Raw genomic sequence first — 15,346 nt, forward strand, 5'->3', positions numbered from 1 at the left:
CCACCGACGGACGTCACGGTTCGCGCTGAAAAACCAAGCATTCCGTGGTGCCAGATCGGCCCGCTAGTTCACTATCTGGAACACGCGGAACCGGTTCAAAATCAAGTTCGGGAACCGGAAAGGGGTATCTGATCACCGAGTAAGACTGTGTGCTTATATAGGACTATAGGGCTTTTACCTAAATAATAAGTACAACCTAAATGTAATAAATCTGGCTGATGTGTGAGTCTTGTGTAACTCATCAGTGTTTTTTTTTTTCCTCTTTCTGCTTGTTGTAGGTGAGCAGAGAGCGTCTGGCATGAAGCTGATTGGTGACCACTTCACCGAGGAGTAAATTTGTCTGGAACTCCGTCTGGATAGCTTTTTTGTTTTGTTTAGTTTTCCCCTCCTCGAGATGCTACCGTAGAACCGAATTCATTTCTGCTCGTACTTGAAAGTCTACCCACCAGTTACAGGTCTATTAAACCTCACCCGCTTTGGAAAACGCTGCCGTTTGCGTGTTTCCAGACTCGACGGGGATTCTGGTCCGTTCTCCGCTGTGGAGAGGAAGGATATCTGGGTATCCTGGGCTAGCTGAAACTATTTTTTGGGGTGGGGGGGTAGCGGGGGGAGCCTATGCTATGGTGATCAGCCTTCCCCTTGATTCCTTTTGCTCTGGCTTTGAGGGATTTGCCACACGGGACAAAGGATAGTGAACTAGAACCCAGGAAGCAAGAGGAGGAGGAGGAGGAAGAGGCGGCTCTAGGGCCCAGTCGCAGCCATGGTGAAGCTGGCGAACCCTCTGTACACGGCCTGGATCCTAGAGGCCATCAAGAAGGTGAAGAAGCAGAAGCAGCGCCCGTCCGAGGAGCGGATCTGCAACGCGGTGAACACGTCGCACGGCCTCGACCGCCAGACCGTCCTCGAGCAGCTCGAGCTCAGCGTTCAGGATGGCACCGTCCTAAAGGTCAGCAACAAGGGTCTGAACTCTTACAAGGACCCCGACAATCCCGGACGCCTGGCCCCGCCCGCCAAGATGAAAGGCGGGTCGAGCGCGGGCGGCGGCGGCGGCGCGCTTCACAAGAAAGCCTCTCTGGACTGGAACAAGCTGATCCGCCGCGCCCTGCACGGGCTCCACGAGGCCGAGGGCTCGTCCCTGAAGGGCATCGAGCGCTTCCTGAAGTGCCAGGCGGACGTGGCCAGTCAGTTGAGCGGCGCGGCGGCGCCCAGGATCTTCCACCAGCAGCTCAGGGTGGCCTTGAAAAGGGCCGTGGCGCACGGGCGAGTGCTGAAAGACGGCTCGCTGTTCAGACTCGCCGGCGACGGCACCGACGGACGCGTGGCGCTGGAATCGCTGCCTCCTGTACGGCTACTGCCGCACGAGAAGGACCGGGTGAGTGACGGATGCACATACGTTAGGGTTTGATTAGCGGGCGCGGCTCTAAACCGGCACGGGACGCGGAGGGAGACGGGTTGTGAGCTTAAACTGACGTGTTATAAACACAGTCTAAGCAGAGCGTCTAAATAATCCGCCGTATGAGCTCGATACCGGCAGGCAGCAAGGCGTCACTGTTAGATCATCATTAGATAACGATTATATTCCGGTTTCATACATCTGTGTGAGCAGGATACGCTGTGGTCGTCACTTTAGGGATCGTTAACACACACACGTCTGCGGACCGTTTACCCTTCCCTCACCGGAAACGATCACCCCACAGGGGCGGATGCAGCGTGCTGTTTTTACTTTGGTTTTCACACGTGCTGCAGCTCCACATCCTTTTCTGCAGACGCTAATGGACTAATCTGTTCGGAGGTGCAGTGTGTAGTAGGGCTGCACGATACTGGAAAATATATTGCGATATAAAAAAGTAATAATTAGTAATATTAATAATGCATGTATCTTACTCTAAATAAGGGGCTCGTCTGTGAGAAAGCGTGGTGCCTACAAGGGATACGAGAGATTATGACGAAGAAAGCGTCAATATCACATGAGGGAATTAACATGATTGACAAAATGGGTCATTTAATATTTTATTTCACAATCAAAACCTCTTTAAGTAGTAAACATTATTAAAATAGAACTATACAAACGAAAGAGCAGCTGTACACCCGTTCCAAATCCCAGATGCCTTAGTTACTAAGCTCACTACTGAGGCGTCTTAATATTTCAGTGTTATTTTGACTCGAGAACGAGTGAGAATCGGACGCGTCCTTAGTGACGAAGGCAATCCCAGAATTAATTGCGGCATCTCTTCTCTCGCAGAAAAGTAAACGTGGCTGACGGTGCGGACAAAGTTATTCTCAAACGTAGATAAATAATTATCGATTTTTAGCGAGTGTTTTTATTTGCAGGTTTGGGCTCGTCAGCAGACGTAAGAGTTTTCTGTAGACGGATCCAGATGTTATGTTGACATGTTGGCGCCGTCCCACCTCATTCCGTTGGATTTAATGGCAAGATGCTAAATGTCAAACGCCAAACCCGACGGAATCGCTAAGTAGCGCGTTCGAATAACCTAACCCGCCTTATATAAGTCAATGGCTTATCAGAATCCTCTCTACTGAGGCGGCTCACTGGGATTTCGAACACACTGGTGTAGATACGTCATGGAAAATTTTCGTTTTGTGTCGAGCAGCAGAAAAGTTGTAGCGTGACGTATTTGATTTAATTTGCGTTAAGTGACATCGCACGTCCGATCGCCGAACATCCAGAATCGTCCACAGAATCGGTGGTGAGTAGAGATGGGACGATCGATCGGCTAGGAATCGGTATCGGCCGATTTTTAATCAAAATATGCTATCGGCGATCGGCGATATTATCTAAAAGTAGCCGATCCGATCGTGTGATATATAAAGATCACGTTAAGTTAACAGCTCAGTGGATCGATCCAGACTTTGAGCTACGAAGCGCCAACCATCGCATCACCATTCGTCAACCATCGTACAGAAACCATCGTGAAAGCTCTTACGATGTAATTTTGCTGATTGTAATATTTACTTTAAAAAGATAATTCGACCCGGTCACATCTGAGTCGATTCTATCAGCACGTTATATAAACTCCTGGTTCACTTTGGTAAATCGTAAGCGGTTCTTACTTGTGATGTAGATGAGAACAGAAAACGTTACAGAGCCAATCAGAGGCAAAAGTTTATTCGTTACCAAATTCGTTAGTTCCGGATCATCTGCTGAACTTTTAGAAAACTTTTAGCTCCTTAGACGGAACGAGTCTGACGGTCGGTTACAGATCTGTGGTAATAACAGTGTAATGAAGCTTTTTAATGTAAGAGAGTCACACAGAATGTTCTGTAGTAGCTGGTGTTTATTTAAAACACCCCCCCCCCCGATCGGAATCGGCTATCGGCCGATGTCCCTGAAAGGAGATCGGAATCGGTGCCAAAAACCCCGATCGGTCCATCTCTAGTGGTGAGTTTTCGAAACTCGCTCACCTGAATCGTGTTTTTAGCTGCTTGACTAAGCGATTGCTGACTGAATTGCCGTAGGGTTGCTAGGACGCCTCACAGTGCAGATTAACCAGTACACATGAAAACAATGTTAAATTGCTAAACACAAACCTTAAATGTGTTATTATTATTATTATTATTATTATTACACGGGAAAGGCTCAGTTACCCGAGTCGTATTTTTAGACGCTTTAGCTCAGCGTTTCCTGACCTTTTTTTGCCCCACGGACCAGTTTCACATAAGATATAATTTCATGGACCGGCGGGGGCGGGAGGATTTAATAATATTGCTCACAAACGGTGTAAAATGAGCCTTTTTTTGCTGCAGCGAGACGCTGCTCCCACCCAGGGGTGACAGTAAGACAATAACACCCGAAATAGAAGCGGTGAAAACTAGGGGTGTAACGATGCACCACAAGACAGTTAATGACCGATTCAAAAATTCCACGATTCAAATCGATATGACATGCTAAATGGATGGATATTCACTTTAAACAGCAGAGGGCGCTGGCGCTGTACATCTCGCCTGGTTGACGTCACTGGCGCTATACGCCTGGTTGCCAGATTCTGGGTTTTTCCAGCCAATTTGGACTTAATTCTAAATTGTTTTGCATAGTTTGTACCTACCTCAGAAATAAAAGGACGTTCATTATTATTTAGATAAATAAAAGATTATTAGATTTTGTTTCGTAAGAGAAATAATAAAAGGAAACTGTCATCATTTGTCTTCAATTTCAGTTTAAAAACATCGGGGGAAAAATCGTATCGTGAACCCAGTAGAGTGTATCGTTACATCCCTAGTGAAAACTGCTTTTCTAGCGATCTCTAATTATTCATTCTTTCTGTACGGCCGGTAATAAATGACCCATAAGGGACCGGTACCGGTCCGCGGCCCGGTGGTTGGGGACCACTGCACGTCTTGGACGTTTCGACTAAGCGATCGCTAACTGAATTGCCGTAGGATTGCTAGGACATCTCATAGTGCAGATTAACCAGTAAACGATCCACCAAAGCGGATCATCTGCCTGCATTTTTTGCTCCTCCCGACACGACCGTTCTATTTATCCGGACTTGGGACCTGCCTAAGGGTGCACTGGTGTGTGTTCCACCCTTCCGCCATCTGTATCTGTGAGCGGGCAGCACTCGGGCAGTACTGTTACCGTTCCGCCATGCAAGGTTGCACGCAGTTCTTTGATCCTGAAGATCCTAAATCCTTTCCTCCCACAGTGAGGTGAACCGGAGATACAAAATTGTCCACGTCCTGTCATGCATGTGACCGACGCGTGTAAAACATGACGTGAAAATCCTAATAAAATGGTCAGATGTGTGTATACAGCCGTGTGCCCTCGGTGCCATGTTTCGGCTGCTAGCTGTACGACTGTCAGTATGGACCGTCACGTTGCATTACTGTTTTGTGGAGCGGTCCCGTGTATAGTCGGCGAGACTCGTTTTCGAGAGTCGATGCCGTTATTCTGGTGGCTGCCAGGACTCCAGGGCTTCCCCGTCTCGCACCTCCGCACTCGGAACAGCTCCGGCCGAGACGCCGCCGGGAGTGGAGGGATGTGAAGGTAGGGAGGACCGGGAGCCGAGGACGTGGGAAGGGTGTACAGGCAGGGTGGTGAGGGAACAGGACATGATTTGGCATCACGTGGGGTTAGCAGCTGCTCTTCTGCTCTCTGTCAGGTCGAATCAGAGGGAAATAAAACGAGGGTTTGAGGGAGTGAGTGAATCAGGGAAACGTACGACGAGTGGATGAAACGTAGAAGATTATGTCTCGCACTTATACTCTATAGATTTCGGGTTATTCTCTGCATGTCTTGTCGTGTTTCCCCACATATAGACTGTAAGATCAAAAGTATTGGGACACCTCGTCTTATTAAATTAATTAAATTCATGTGTGTTTTTTTTAAAGAGTTGTACATCTAGCTGGCTCATGCACACCGAGAGTGGGCGAGTCTCAAACCGGCATTCTGAACTCTCACCCACTCTTAGAGTATATTTGTCATCATAATTGGCAACAAATATTTACTCAATAACTAATAAAAATAGCTATAAAGAGGGCTCTAGAGTGCCATTAAATGACGTGTTAAACAAACCCAAATAAATAAATTCTCACTCCCTGTAATCCCTTTAGCTGTCGGAAACGAACCGAAATCTCTTTACACGGATATTGCTCGAGATGCTCGTGCAGTCTGAAGTCAGTAGCAGCAGATTGGGGCTGAAAATCGGCTCGTTTACGATCGCGTTCGGCATTTCCGGCTTCGAGTCCTCGCGGTGAAGCACACGCGCTCCCGTACCCTACCCGTCACGTCATGTGTGAGCTGCTGCGGTGAGGATGTGGCCTCCAGGCTGTCATAATAAATCCATCCAGAGCACGCGTGTACGAGATGCCACCTCCCCCAGGGTGTGTGTAGATGGAAGTAACCCGGTCGGTGCCACGCGTGTGTGTACACGGGAGATAAAATCGTACATGAGATCGAGCCGCTAGGAGCAACGACGGCTCGGTCGCGAAGCCTCGTAACCTTCACGGACGTACACGGGCCCGAGAGTCCACCGGTCACGGGAAACCGCGTTCTCCTGAACTGGCCGTCGGTTTTCCAAACTCTGAGACACTTGAACGTTACAGCATCTGAATGGTGCTGCTTCACAGCCGGGTTTAGAGGTGTGAGCTGGTCCGAACGTCTGTAAACACGCCCTCATGTTTCAAACGCAGCTTCTGGGTCATAAATAATATGGACGTGTGTAACTGGGGGCAAATATTTACTCAAATTAGCTTTTTGTGCAGTAAGTGTGTCGTGCTGCACGTGGTGCGGAGGAGAGGCGCTGCTTTAGCCAGGGGGTTGAAGGGCTGTGTCTCAATCCACACTCGTTTGCAATATAGTGGACTCAAATAGTGGACTTGACTGTTAAGTAAAGAGTTTGTTGTTTGGGACACAGCAGCTCTGTGTGTTACCCTATTATTTTGTAAATGTATTTTCTCGATCACTTTACTCCCTGTAGTCTTCCTCAGCCTGTGCAGGTGTCCACATACTTTTGACCACGCCGGTGTATAATGCAGGGCCTGCGCCCGGTTGCCAGACGTCCCGCGCCTCCACCAAATTGTTTCGGAGGGAAAAATAAAGCGGATAAACGCCGGCGCTGGGATTCGTGCGCTCATTGCATCACACCCCTCTATTCAAATCCAATTCCCCAATTCCCCAAACGCTCTGATATGGAGGGGGTCACTGCCGGGGCAGAGGCGGGGGTGTGGGGGGGGGGGTAGCCGAGTCAAACGCAGGTCACGGTCACACTTGGGAAACATCACAGGCTTTCTCTCTAGCCACGTTAGGAGCACGCCGTCGGTATTAACGGTCAGCGATACGAGCCGCCTTGACCTCGCCTTGTCACCCCCTCCACAGCTGTCGGCGCCCGGGTCGATCTCCGGACGTGAGAGAATCGAGGCTGTCGATTTTCACGCCGCCAGGTTACGCAATAGCGGCGGGACGCTTCGGTAGATTTGTGTCGGGATCTTTTCCTCCGACTCGTTTTCATTGATCTTTAAAAGTTAAAATTTACATGAAGTTAATTTACGATGAATGAAGCTACATTAGCACAGTGCTAACGAATCTATCTGCTCAAATTTGCCGTCTTTAATAATGCTTAATATTAGCATTTATTTTTATTTCTCTCCATACGGAAAGCCAGTCGTTCTCAGTATCGCAAGCGTCAACCGTTTAGCCGCCCATCACTACTGATGTATTTATTTTCTTTCCTTTATTGTTTATTTTTGCTTCACCTTTGACACAAATTCGACCCATTTATTGTAGCCGATAAACGACACGCATACATCGCCGCGTAACGATGTAAAACGCGTCACCGAGCTTCATATCAACACGCCTTGTGTTAAAATTGTAGCCGCTCAGGTGGCGCAGCGGTAAAAACACACGCTGAACGTAAGCTGGGATCTCGAATACATCGTGTCGAACCTCGGCTCTGCCTGCCGGCTGAGGCTGAGCGGCCACACGGACGACGATCGGCCCGTCGTTCAGATACGGGCGGGACTAAGCCGGATGGCGTCTCTCTCTCTCTCATGACTGGTGCGATCGCGGCCTGAGATGAGAAGAGAGTGCTCTCGGGGTGCGTCTCTCCGTACACAACGCTACACAGTCGCATTGCGCTCGGTGATGAGACGCGTACGGCTGCTGCCCACGTGTCGGAGGGGGGCCGTGGGTTAGCGTCGTCCTCCTCGATCGGAGCGGGGATCGGCACTGGCGGAGAGGAAGCGTGACGCAGTCGGGGAATTGGACGCGCTGGAAGTCGGGAGAAAAAGGTTTCGCTAACGGGTGTAATGAATCGATAATACAAAAGGAAATTTTGTCGCAACAGTTTAGGGAATGCCCTTTCCTGTTCCAGCATGACCGTGTCTCTGTGCACAAAGCAAGCTCTATGAAAACCTGTGAGCCCTGACCTCAGCCCTACTCAACAGAGCATCAACATCAGCACCCAGCCATACAAACGGCTGAATGGGGCACAAATTCCCACAGACATACTTAAAAGTCTTGCGTTAAAGGGATCCCGTAGCTCTCGCTATGTTTTAATACCGTCTGTATTAGAAGTGGCAGGGGCGGCACGTTGGCACGGGTCACTTCACAGCAAGAAGCTCCTTTAGCTCCTTTCTGTGTGGAGTTTGCATGTTCTCCCTCACGTTTCTGTGTGGGTGTCCATCGATCATAGAGTGTCGATCAGGAAAGATCCGTGTCCATCCCTCGTCTCAAAAACTCTGTTCTCGGGGTCAGGAGGGGGTCAAACCCGAGCTCACTTTAGACACCCTCCGCTCCGGACCCTCGTTTCGGGTGGGACGATGATCTGGACCTCTGAGGCTCAGAAACCCTCGGATGTACCCAAACGTTCCACATCGGCGGTTCGATGTGACCTGGGTCTGTGTCTGGAACAGCAGTGCTAGTGCAGAACACGGTCTTCTTCTGCTCGTCATGGGTTCTTGTCCTTTTATGGCTTATAATCATCTGATTAGCACCGTCCTCGCCCGCTGCAGACCTCCGGATGAACCCATGCCCGGTGATGGATCTGACGGTGACAGTTGTACTCGTGATCTTTCCCCAAACACACACACACACACACACACACACACACACACACACACACACACACACACACACGTATATTCAGTGCTTCATTACCTCCTGAAAGGCTCGTAGGTTTCTCCGTGTAGTAGAAGTCTGGATAAATGGATATCGGCGGCGGTTAGGCTGAAATCACCGATAAATTGTTGTAATGTGCCGTGTCCCACTTATCTCACACGCGCACGCTAATGCGCCCGGTCGCCGTAAACAAATCGGCACCCTTGTTTTTACTTCGAGGTGAATTAACGGTGCTAGATGTCCAAATGATGTCCAGATTTACTGCCGACCCTGACCACGTCACGTCACGTCACATCCACTAGGGTAAACATGTAGAGGGACGATAAAACACACTCTCAGCGGTACTATCGACCATATCTAAGAACGGGGGGGGGGGGGGGGGAGGGGGGGGTTGCCGAATGAACGGATCGGCTTCCTGACCAAAGTATGTCTAGTGCTTCCCAGTGGAACTGGACCTACTGGGACTCTGACCAGGATGAAATGATATAAAACCAGCAAAGGTCTGGAATACAGCTCTGGCATTGAAGAACGATTATACGCTCTCACCCGTATATACCCAGAGAGCCATCATGACAAGGATGTTAACTATTATATAAAAAAAAAAAAAGAGGGTGTCCAAACTTACACATAATTAAACTATAACGCCAAATCAGAAAAAGTTTGGACAGCATGGAAAAAGCGTTTCTTACATTTATTTTGACTTTTATTTCATGTCGGACAGGATGAAGCTGAGATATTTCATCTTTTATCTGCTCAACTTCATTTCATTTATTAATAAACATCCATTCCTGCATTTCAGGCCGGCAACACGTTCCAAATAAGTTGGGACGGGAGCAATTTAGGGCTGGTAATGATGTGAAAACGCTTAATAATGATGTGATTCCGAACAGGAGACGTCAACAGGTTATCTTCGATGAGCAAAGATGATCAGAGGATCGTCAGTTTGTTAAGAAAATGATTTTTTGAAGATCGGAATGGAAAAGATCGGAAGGGATTTGCACGTTCTCGCTCTACAGTGCAGAATATCATTAAACCATTCGAGCGATCGGGAGGAATTTTCAAGCTCGATGCAGAAAAGTACTTCGAGATCTTAGAGCAACGCGTGCTGCCTTCAAGACGTCGCGTTTTCCAGGGACGTCCAGCATTTTTCAACGAGACGATGCAAAACCACCTGCTGCACACGTTACAAAGGCGTGGCCGTGGGAGAAGAGGGTACGGGTACGGGTACTGGACCGGCCTGCCTGCAGTCCTGACCTGTCCCTAATAGAGAACTATGAAAGGAAAAATGTGACGATGGTGACGTACTGCTGCACATCTTAAGACGTGTTTGCAGGAACAACGGGACAAAATAAAAGCTGAAACACTAAATCACTCGGCCTCCTCGATGCCAAAACCTCTTTTAAGTGCGGTGAAAAGGAACGGTAACAATACAAAGTGGTAAATGCTTTACCGTCCCAACTTTTTTCGGAATGTGTTGCAGGCTTCAAATGCAGGAATTAATAAATGAAATGAAGCTGAGCAGATAAAAGATGAAATATCTCAGGTTCATCCTGTCTGACATCAAGTCAAAGTCAATGTACATTTTTTACATTTACATTTTCAGCATTTAGCAGACGCTTTTATCCAAAGCGACTTACACAGTGAGCTGAACACGATGAGCAATTGAGGGTTAAGGGCCTTGCTCAGGGACCCAACAGTGGCAACTTGGTGGTGGCGGGGCTTGAACCGGCAACCTTCTGTTTACTAGTCCAGTACCTTAACCACTGAGCTATCACTGCCCACTAAGTGATATTGGTGGTGGTATTCACACCACTAAGCTATCACTGGAAACACATTTTCCATGCTGTCCCAACTTTTTCTGATTTGGCGTTATAGTTTAATTAAGTGTAAGTTTGGACACCCTCTTTTTAAAAAAAATATAATAGTTAACATCCTTGTCATGATGGCTCTCTGGGTATATACGGGTGAGAGCGTATATACGTTCTTCAATGCCAGAGCTGTATTCCAGATCTTTGCTGGTTTTATATCATTTCATCCTGGTCAGAGTCCCAGTAGGTCCAGTTCCACCGGGAAGCACTGGGCATACCTTGGTCAGGAAGCCGATCCGTTCATTCGGCAACCCCCCCCCCCCCCCCGTTCTTATATATAGATATAGTCGATAGTACCGCTGAGAGTGTGTTTTACCTCCGCGGCACGGTGGGTAGCACCGTCGCCTCACGGCATAAAGGTCCCGGGTTCGGTTCCCAGCTGGAGCGGTCCGGGTCCTTTCTGTGTGGAGTTTGCATGTTCTCCCCGGGGGGTGGAATTTATCCCGCCCAGGCATAACATTATGACCACTGACAGGTGAAGTGAATAACACTGATCATCTCTTCATCACGGCACCTGTTAGTCGAGGGCCAGATCGTGACGGCTAGACGACTGGCTCAGAGCGTCTCCAAAACTGCAGCTCTTGTGGGGTGTGTCCCGGTCTGCACTGGTCCAAGGAAGGAACAGTGGTAAACCCGGCGACAGGGTCATGGGCGGCCGAGGCTCACCGATGCACGTGTGGTCCGATCCAAGAGCGCAGATACTGTAGCTCAAGCTGCTGAAGACGTTAATGCTGGTTCTGATAGATGGGGACCAGCACAATATCAGGAAGGTGGTCATAATGTTATGCCTGATCAGTGTATGTGCTACTGTAGTTTAGGTGTTATTTTAATGCTTGACGCTTAAAGGTTGCCCGGGTCTGTAGCGTAGAGGAACCGACGTGTGAGCGCTGAATGTTAGAAAGTGCGGTGTTAGCGCGGTCGCGTTATTAGATTTGAAGACGCCGCTCGTGACGCCGCCGTAATTGAGATGGATTTACAGGCTGTGCACCGTTACGTGATTCTTCCTCAGTCAGGCAGTTCGTAGCGGGATTGTATTACGTTTATTAACCGTTCTCACCATCAGGGCGATTAAAAAAAACAACGGTGAAATAAACGCAGAACAGATTCGGGAGCAAATTACCGCCGACGATTTAACCACGCAGCAAGACGTAAACGATGTAATAGTACGAATGAAAAGACTCGGCGTTTTATTACACTGTTATTAAAATAATTACTCCATCGTTCATTTAGAAACGGAAACGTTTCCCCCAGCGTCCGGGAAATAAAACGTTATAACGGACTCAGCGGCGTAACGGGCACGACTGATCGTTTTAATCGTCAGTGCAGGTATTAGACCAGTTTAGCTAATGCTCATACAGACGACAAAATAAAGTCGTTCTTTATAATGACGTGGTTTAATTACGCCTCTGCTTGGTTTAAAATCTGGAGATCAGGTTGGAACGCGACACCGTGGTGGTATGTGAACGTCAGATTTCAGTATCTGACGTTTGCGGCGTGAGGGTGGACGAGGTAGAAGGTGGAGGGACGGCAGTGGAGCGACGTGGACGAGGAGCTGAGGAGCGAGATGGAGGTGTAGAGGTGCTGATGTGGGAGGGGGGGGGGGGGTAGAAATAGAGCGAGATGGATTGCACATGTTAATGAGAACCTTGGGTGAAGCTGAGCCAAGGGCAATCCAATCTCCATCTTTTTCTCTCGCTTGCTGTCTCTCTCTCTCTGTGTGTGTATCTCTCTCTCTCTCTCTCTGTGTGTGTATCTCTCGGTCTCTCGCTGTTTCCCGCTCTCTGAATCGATCCGATTTAAAGACCTTTATCAGCGTGAACGTTACAGTAATTACAGTATTTGCCCCAGCATCATAAATGATTATACACACACACACACACACACACACACACACGCTGGTACCTTGTAACTCGACGTCCCCTAAATTTGACATCTTTCAAACTCGACGTCCTTCGTGGAGACATTTGTACCCATAAATTCGACGATTTCAGCCTTTTTCTTTTAACAGTGAACAGCCGGGCCGGCCACATGAACAACGATTGGCCTGGTGTTCATATAGGGGTGGGATATTAAGCCGGAAAGGGACTCCTAGTAACTGATGCAACTACGACCTCTGCTGGCTGAAAGAGTGCGGATCAGGGTGCGTCTCTCCGTACACAAGGCTGATCCGCATTAATGCACTCGCCTAGTGTGGGTACGGAGATGCGTACGCCTGCTGCCCACGTGTCGGAGGGGCCGTGGGTCAGCTTCGTTCTCCTCGAATCAGAGCGGGGGGCGGCGTTAGTGGAGAGGAAGCGTGATGCAGTTGGGCAGTTGGAGGTGGAAAAAGGGGAGATAATATATGCATAAACAAATAATATATGTATATATAAACAATGAACAGCCGCTTTGGCTGGCGCGCTCGGCTTGAGCGGTAAACGCAGCGGCGCAAAAGCGGCTTGTAAATGTGAATGCGCCGGTACTGAACAGAATACACTATTCCAAGATCAAGCATCTCCACGATTAAGAAGCATAAGGAAACAATAAAGACCTGAAGCTAAAGTGCAGCTTTTATTGTATTTATATTGATTTTTAACTGTTTTTATATTATATTTGTGTTATTTTTAATGTAAAAGAATCAAAAACAACCTCGTTATTTTATATTAGGCTAAAATATCTGCAGCTCCACGGGACCATGGACGCATTAACAGGTTTTCCAAACGTCCTTATGGGAAAAAATACCTCGAAACTCAACGTCTTTAAAACTCGACGCCACTCCCAGAACCGACTGACGTCCAGTTTCAAGGTACCGCCGTTATAAATAATAATAATTAAATAAACAAACTGAAAATAAATGAACTTGCGCGCGAACGCCCCCTTGTGTTGGCTTTACGTTACATCTTGTAAACCACAGTGGAACCAGATTGCCACCGTTTTTTATTAATTGAGTAAAGAAGACCATGCTTTAGGCTGTGCTGCCACAGTGCTGCTCTCCATATGTTAACACCGATGCCTGGTCAAGCCCGGAGATCGCATATCGCGAGCGCAGCGGCAAGAGGAACCCCCGCCCGACCCGCCCTCCCACAGACACGGGCATTGTGTTCGTGTGTTCGTGTGGCTCTGCTGAGATTCAGACACTCGGCTCGGGCGTGTTAATGCTTCAGACGGCTGCAGCACCCGAGCGCCGAGCTAAATGTACAATATAAAATTGTGTGTGAGAGAGAGTGTGTGTGTGTGTGTGTGTGTGTGTGTGTGTGTGTGTGTGTGTGTGTGTGTGTGTGTGTGTGTGTGTGTGTGTGTGTGTGTGTGTGTGTGTGTGTGAGAGAGAGAGAGAGAGAGCGAGAGAGAGAGAGAGAGAGGAGGAGATGATGATGATGGCGGCCCATATTGTGATCAGATGTTCGTTTCGGTCTTTGTGGTTGGACTGTATTGTTAACCAAGAGCCAGGTGATGTCTCTCTCTCTCGCTCTCTCTCGCTCTCTCTCTCTCTCTCTCGCTCTCTCTCTCACACTCACACACACACAGTCGAAGAGAAATGAACCTGATAAATCACGTTCTCTGGCCTGTCTCCTCCCTGCCCAGACCTGTTCAGCACACACACACACACACACACACACACACACTGTGTCCAACGACCTACCGCACACACACACACACACACACACACACACACACACACACACACACACACACACACACACACAGCCTTTCTTTTGTCTCCTTCGTGTTCAGACCTGTTTGCTATTCACCGCCGTATGTGGCCAGACGTAAATGCCAACACGCCGGCCTCCGTGTAGCCCTACATATTAACCTGTCGTCTCTACAAACACACCTACAAGCATGCACGCCCACACACCCGCCGTACTCGAAGCGAACACCGTTCGGCCGGTCGTGCCTGGGACGGTACGGCCGAGACGCTGACGTCGGCGGTGCCACCCCAACCCGACCACCTCGTTGGAAAGACACTGCACGGGATTTTGGAGCGTCTCCGTGAGGATTTGTGGACATTCATTCACACCAGAAGGTCCGAATTGCAAATCGATCAGATGGGTCGTGTGCACAGCGGCCCCGTCATGCAAGATCACGAGAGAACACAGTCCAAATCGTTACACAAAGCTAGGAGCGTATCATTTATCGTATAGATTGGATTATATAACCTCGTTAGCAATGGGTGTCCACGTACTTTAGGCCGTACAGCTTCAAATCCCAATTCTTTCCCTCTAACCGCCTTAAAATCAACCACGGGCAGAAAATAGTGTCTGAGAGTGTAAACTGCCTGGTGAGAGGCACTGATTGGACACAGTGGAGTGAAAAACACAGCAGCAAATAAACGACTTTGTGTTGCAGTGAACTAAAAATAGCAGCTCGTCTACACGACATGCAGCTCTGCGTTAGATGAATTTACCACATACTGGGAAGGAGATCTTCATTCTCTCTCCACACGCTTCTGCAGCGATCATTCTTTATATACACCGATCAGCCAGAACATTAAAACCACCTCACTGTCCATGTTATCAGCTCCACTTACCATATAGAAGCACTTTGTAGTTCTACAATTACTGACTGTAGTCCCATGCTTTGTTAGCCCCCTTCCATGCTGTTCTTCAATGGTCAGGACCCCCACAGGGCAGGTATTATTTAGGTGGTGGATCATTCTCAGTGTTAGTGTGTGTTGTGCTGGTATGAGTGGATCTAAACACCTCACTGTCACTGCTGGACTGAGAATCGTCCACCAACCAAAAACATCCAGCCGACAGCGCCCCGTGACCACCGATGAAGGTCTACAAGATGAGCGACTCAAACAGCAGCAATAGATGAGCGATCGTCTCTGACCTTACATCTACAAGGTGGACCGACTAGGTAGGAGTGTCTAACAGAGTGGACAGTGAGTGGACACGGTGTTTAAAATCTCCAGCAGCGCTGC

At 48.6% G+C, this 15,346-nt stretch overlaps 1 protein-coding gene across 1 annotated transcript in view; it reads left to right on the forward strand.

Annotated features, from left to right (window-relative positions):
• Window positions 1–643: 643 nt before the first annotated feature.
• The window catches only part of kat6a (K(lysine) acetyltransferase 6A), a 52,133-nt gene continuing 37,430 nt past the window's right edge, over window positions 644–15,346 (forward strand). Inside the window, exon 1 of the mRNA XM_063018257.1 lies at window positions 644–1,372. Within this exon, the coding sequence (XP_062874327.1) occupies window positions 761–1,372 (612 nt within the window). The 5' untranslated portion in view covers window positions 644–760. The remainder of the gene's footprint in view (window positions 1,373–15,346) is intronic.

This window comes from Trichomycterus rosablanca, chromosome 21 (assembly GCF_030014385.1).
Source record: "Trichomycterus rosablanca isolate fTriRos1 chromosome 21, fTriRos1.hap1, whole genome shotgun sequence".
In the NCBI taxonomy this organism is placed as follows: Eukaryota; Metazoa; Chordata; class Actinopteri; order Siluriformes; family Trichomycteridae; genus Trichomycterus; species Trichomycterus rosablanca.